Raw genomic sequence first — 6,000 nt, 5'->3', positions numbered from 1 at the left:
AAGGCCAGTATTCCATTCGCCTTCTTGATTATTTTCTGCACTTTTTCGCGGCATTTTAAAGATCTATGCACCTGAACCCCCAGGTCTTTTTGGACATCTCTGAATTTAGCTTGATACCATGTAGAAAGTTTCCTGATCTACTTTTTTTTGGTCCAAATTGGATAACCTCATACTTGTTCACATTGAAATCCATTTGCCACAATTTTGCACATTCACCGAGTCCATCAATATCCTTTTGTAATTTTGTGCTGTTATCTACACTGTCTCCAATGCCACCCCACACTGAGGATAACTCCCCTACTCCTCCTGAAACAGTGCTATGGGATCTTTTACATCTTCCAGAGAGGGAATACAACGCCTTGTTTTAATGTCTCAACCGAAAGATAGCACCTTCAAGAGTGCCGTATTTCCTCAGTGCTGCACTGGAGTCTTGATTTTTGTGCTCAAGTCCAAGAATGAGATTCAAACCCAGAACTCTAACTGAGTGGTGCACACTACCAACAAAGTCATGTTTGACACAGAGTGGAACAGGGAGAATTTGATATAAAAATTTAAATAGTGATGAAAAAATTCATCATGCTACCTGATGTTTTCTAGTTTAAAAGTTTTTTACACTGTCACTGTCAAAATAGCATCGCGAAGAGTAAAAACACATTCAATACAACAAAATTCAAACATAATTTAATCCAATAATTCACCAATAATTACTTTTAATGCTTACTATATTTCATTATCTTTGGTTAACCAACTATTGTCAGATACTTCGCCATTCAATGCAGTATTGTAAAGTCAATTAATTAATTAATCCTGCCATCCAATGTAAAAAACCAGGTCAGTTATTCAATATTGTACACATTTTCTTCCACTGCTTGATGTATGTGCATTCCAATAGCCATTTTTTCACTGTAGATACAAACATATAATTAATAAATATTTTGTAAGAATGGAAAAACATCAGTATTTAAATTTGCATTTAAAAAAGTGTTCTAAAATAGATATTCTTACCTGCCACCTTTTGTGACTTTCTTCACTAAAAGACAAAAATAAAAAAAAATAGACATTGGAAAAGAAATGTCAAACAAGTTTACAGTTTCCAATTTTGGAAGATATTTTGTTTTGAGTTGCACAGCTAGTCCTTTTCTTTTTGAATTAGTTTTATATGTTATTCCGAAGCAAAGGCACGATCTAACGGAAAAGTTTCCAAGTGTCATTTCAGGTGGGTTTGCCAGGGAGTTTCTCCCCGGCTCTGGCAGCGAGTTCCCCACTGCAATCTAACCGTACGTAGTCACTTTTTTTGGACCCTGGAGAGTTTCTCACCAGTTTAGCCCACATTTGGAATTTCTTTCATCACCGGGGAGCTGAACTCACTAGTCAACCGGCTCCTCAGAGACTGGGCCACCATTTTAAAAGTTGCTCCGATCTCTAAGTGAACTTGAGGGTCCCCCACACCGCACACCCACGAGCAAAGTCACCCCCCACTCACAAATGGCCACTATCCCACACACGCCCAAGTGAGGACACTCCGCTATGGGGTCGCTGAGGGCCCACATTTTCAGGCCTTCCCACACCCACTTTCGGGCCCCCCTCCTTTCAAGATCCCCACCCTTCACCCCCTCCCCTAACCTTCCGGAGGCCCATTCATACCCACCCTTCACCCCTCAACCTTAATACTCCTCCTCATCCCTCCTTTCATGGGCAATTTTAATATGCACATAGACTGGAAGAATCATATTGACAAGGGTAGCCTGGAGGTAGAGTTCATTGAATGTATTCGAGATTGTTTCTTGGAGAAGTATGTTGGGGACCCAGTCAGGGAACCAGGCTACTCTGAATTTGGTATTGTGTATTGAGGAGGTATTAATTAATGACCTCATAGTTAAGGATCCTCTAGGGAATAGTGACCATAGTATGGCAGAATTCACAGTTCAGTTTGGGGTGAGAAAGCGGAGTCCCATACTTGCGTTCTTCAATTAAACAAAGGAAATTACATAGGCATGAGAACATATTTGGCATGAGAACATATTTGGCCCGAGTAGAGTGGGCAGGACAGGTAAGATAGCTGATGAGCAGTGGCAGTTGTTTAAGGAGATACCCAATTCCTTGCAACTAAAATATATCCCAGTGAGGAAGAAAGATGGTAAGAGGGGCAAAAAAAAAATTCCATGTCTAAACAAGGAGGCTAAGGACAATATAAAGACAAAAACTAAGGTATGTCACATTGCAAGGATACTAAAAAAGTAATAAAAAGAGCTCAGGTAAATTACGACAGAAAACTAGCGCAAAATATCAAAAAGGATAGCAAAAGCTTCTTTAAGTACATAAAAGGGAAGAGAGTCACTAAAGTGAATGTTGGTCCCTTGGAAGATGAAACTGGTGAGTTAATAGTGGGGAACACAGAAATGGCAAAGATGCTAAATCAATATTTTGCCTCAGTTTTCACAGTGGAGGACACTAGTACCATCCCTATAGGGACGGGTAATTCAGAGTTAATAGAAAGCGAGGAACTTAGAACAATCAACATCAATAGGAAAATGGTACTTGAGGGCAGACAAGTCCCCCAGGCCTAATGGCCTACATCCTAGGGTATTAAAGGAAGTGACAGCGGAGATAGTGGATCCGTTGTTTATAATATTTCAAAATTCCCTGAGCAAGAGAAAGGTTCCAGGGGGAAAATGCTAATGTAACACCCTCATTCAAAAGGGAGGGAGGCAGAATTGAGGAAATTACAGACCAGTTAGTTTAACATCTATTGTTTGGAAATTGTTAGAATCAATTATCAAGTAAGTAATATCAGGACATTTGGAAAGTTAAAATGCTACCCATCAGAGTCAGCATGGTTTTATGAAAGGCAAATCATTTTTGACTAATTTGCTAGAGTTCTTCAAAGATGTAACAAGCAAAGTAGATAATGGGGATCCTGTAGATGTAGTATATCTGGATTTCCGGAAGGCATTTGATAAGGTAACACTCAGAAGGTTAATTCACAAGGTTAGATCACATGGGATTAAGGATAACGTATTATCTTGGATAGAAGAAGGGCTGATGGACAGAAGACGGAGAGTCGGGATAAATGGGTCTTTTTCTGGATGTCAAGATGTAACTAGTGGGGTATCAGAGCATTTGGCCCCGGGGCCGCAACTATTTACAATCTATATTAACAACTTGGATGCAGGGATGGAAGGTTATATAACCAAATTTGCAGACAACATAATAATAGGTGGGACAGTAAGTTGGAATGAGGAAATAAGAGCCTTACAAATGGATATAGATAGGTTAGGAGAGTGGGCCAAAATGTGGCAAATGGAGCTTAACGTGAATAAGTGTGAGATCATGCATTTTGATTGGAAAGATGGGAAGGCAAGTTATTTTTAAAATGGGGACAGATTTCAGCGTGCTCCGTAGCAGAAGGATCTGGGGTTCCCTGTTCATGAGTCACAGAATACTAGCATGCAGTTACAGCAGATAATAAAGAAAACAAATGGACTGTTGGTATTTATAGCTCAAGGAATAGAGTATAAAAGTAAGGAAGTGTTGTTGCAACTATGCCATGCATTGGTGAAACCACACCTGGAGTATTGTACATAGTCTTGGTTCCCTTATTTGAGGAAAGATGTAGTGCCATTGGAGTTCAGAGGAGATTCACAAGGTTGATTCCAAAGATGTGGGGCGGGATTCTGTGATCCTGAGGTTAAGTGTTGACACCATCGGAAACGCCGTCGCGCTTCACGACGGCATCAACACGGCCTCAGGATCAGCAATTCTGGCCCCGCACGGCACTGGAGCGGTTCACACCGCTCCAGCTGCTGATCCCGGCACGAACTGGGCGCCGTGGGATCCGCACATGCGCAGTGCCACCGGCGCCAACACGCGCATGCGCAGCAGCTTCCTTCAACGCGCCGGCCCCGATGCAACATGGCACCGGACTACAGGAGACGGCGCGGAAGAAAGGAGGCCACCAGCCAGAGAGGCCGGCCCGCCGATCGGTTGGCCCCGATCGCGGGCCAGACCACATCGGAGGCCCCCCCGGGGTTGGGCACCCCTACTCTCTCCACAGGCCACCCCTTGACCCTTCCACGCCGAGTCCCTGCCAGCTGAGAGCAGGTGTGGACGGCACCGGCGGGACTCAGCATTTTTACGACAGCCGCTCGGCCCATCCCGGGCCAAGAATCTGCGGGCCGGCCGCGTAGAGCGGCCCCTGACTGGCGCCGCGCCAACCACGCCGGCGCCAATGGCAGTGATTCTCCAGTCTGCGGAGAATCGCGTGCCGAAGTCGGGGTGGCGCGATTGGCGCTGGTCGCGGTGATTCTCCAGCCCGGCCCTGGGCTGAGAGAATCCCGTCCGAGGGGTTTGTCGTAGGAAGTGAGATTGAACAGTTTGGGTCCATACTCTCCACAGTTTAGAAGAATGAGGGGAGCTCAAAGTGAGGTATATAAGATGGTATGGACAAAGTAGAAGTGGAGTGGATGCTTGCTCTTGTGGGGGATTCTAGACTTAAGATAAGGGGTAGTAAATTTAAAACAGAGTTGAGGAATAACTACTTCTCCCAAAGGATTGTGAATCTGTAGAATTACCATCCCCGAGTGTGATGGATGCTGGATCAGTGAGTAAATTTAAGGAGGAGTTAGACAGATTTTTAATTGGTAATGGGTTGAAGGGTTATGGAGAATGGACGGGACGGTGAAGTTAAGGCAAGGATGAGGTCAGCCATGATCGAATGGCGGAGCAGACCCGATGGGCCAAATGGTCTAATTCTGCTCCTATATCTTATGAACTTGTTATTTTGTCAAGCAAACTCCTAATCTTTTGTTTGACCAGACATAAAGAAACTGCAAGACTAATGTTCAATATTGGCCAAAGGTTGTCATAATTCAGAGGGACTTCCTGTAACATATGACCCTATACTGCACAACTTCTGTACTATACTACACAACAAATGTAGTGGTGTCAGTTGACCATTTCAGTCACGTCTGCAAAATAATCTCTCATTCCAGTTCATTTCAGTTGAAGATGGTTTATCATGTCCAAATGCTGAAACTCCACACTGCAGTCAATCAGTAACTAAGATCTTCACTTACATTTCTCTTTGAGGATAAATGCAGCTATTCCAGCGACGATGATAAGAATTGCCAAGCTAACACCACTCCAAGCTAAAATAGTTGTCGACGTTTCATCCTGTAACAGAAGAAAAGGTTAAAAGGGATTTATTTTAAATTAATTCAGTGTGAAGAAACAGAAACATGAATTTACAGAGGTTTTCCCGCAGCAAAGAGTGAGAGTCCAGGTGGTTATTTTGCCGACCTGGTGCCAGGGATCAGGACATCTGCTCAGGACTGGAGAGGAACTTGCAGTGGAAGAGGTAAGCTCCAGTTGTGGTGTCCCATGTAGGTACAAATAACCTGAGCTGGACAAGGAAAACGATTCGGTGTAGTCAGTATGAGGAGATAGGCACCAAATTATGAAGCAGATCCTCAAAGAGGATAACCTCTCATTTATTACATGAGCCATGAGCAAATTGGCTTAGCCCCAGTAAGATTAGAGAGATGAATGCACGGATCAAAGATTACTGTGGGAGAAGTGGGTTCCAGTCTGTGGGTCACTGGAATCAGTACAAGAGAAAATAGGGGCTGGACCATTGGGACAGTAAACCTGGGATGAATGGTCTGGCAAAAGACATAACTTGCGGGGTAGAAAGGGCCTTAAACTAAACAACAGGGATGAGGGATCAAGCTTGGGTAAATGTCGCAAATCAAGCTGTAGAGTCACAGCAGCAGACCAAAATAGTAATATACGAAATGAGGGTTAGAGACTGGGAAAAAAGGACAGAGAGAAACAAAACTAAGGGCCGGATTCTCCGGTTCCCCAGTCAAGTGTGTCTCAGCAGCACACCATTCGCTGGCAGTGCGATTCTATCTTCCCACCGCTTGTCAATGGGATTTCCCATTGAAGCCACTCCACACCACTGGGAAACCCACAAGCAGTGGAACGTTGCCAGCAGGAAAT

At 43.9% G+C, this 6,000-nt stretch overlaps 1 protein-coding gene across 3 annotated transcripts in view; it reads right to left on the bottom strand.

The window, feature by feature from the left end:
* Positions 1-659: 659 nt before the first annotated feature.
* LOC119965116 (hepatitis A virus cellular receptor 1 homolog) overlaps positions 660-6,000 on the bottom strand; it is a 32,741-nt gene continuing 27,400 nt past the window's right edge. For all 3 annotated transcript variants that reach the window (XM_038795447.1, XM_038795448.1, XM_038795445.1), the window contains 3 exons: positions 5,076-5,172; positions 1,006-1,030; positions 660-903 (listed from right to left, as the gene is read on the bottom strand). In XM_038795447.1, coding sequence (XP_038651375.1) covers positions 837-903; positions 1,006-1,030; positions 5,076-5,172 — 189 coding nt within the window. In that variant the 3' untranslated portion in view covers positions 660-836. The remainder of the gene's footprint in view (positions 904-1,005; positions 1,031-5,075; positions 5,173-6,000) is intronic.

Source organism: Scyliorhinus canicula, chromosome 4 (genome assembly GCF_902713615.1).
Source record: "Scyliorhinus canicula chromosome 4, sScyCan1.1, whole genome shotgun sequence".
NCBI classification, from domain to species: domain Eukaryota; kingdom Metazoa; phylum Chordata; class Chondrichthyes; order Carcharhiniformes; family Scyliorhinidae; genus Scyliorhinus; species Scyliorhinus canicula.
Note: the sequence above shows the minus strand (reverse complement) of the source record. Positions and strands in the feature narration are given on the sequence as shown.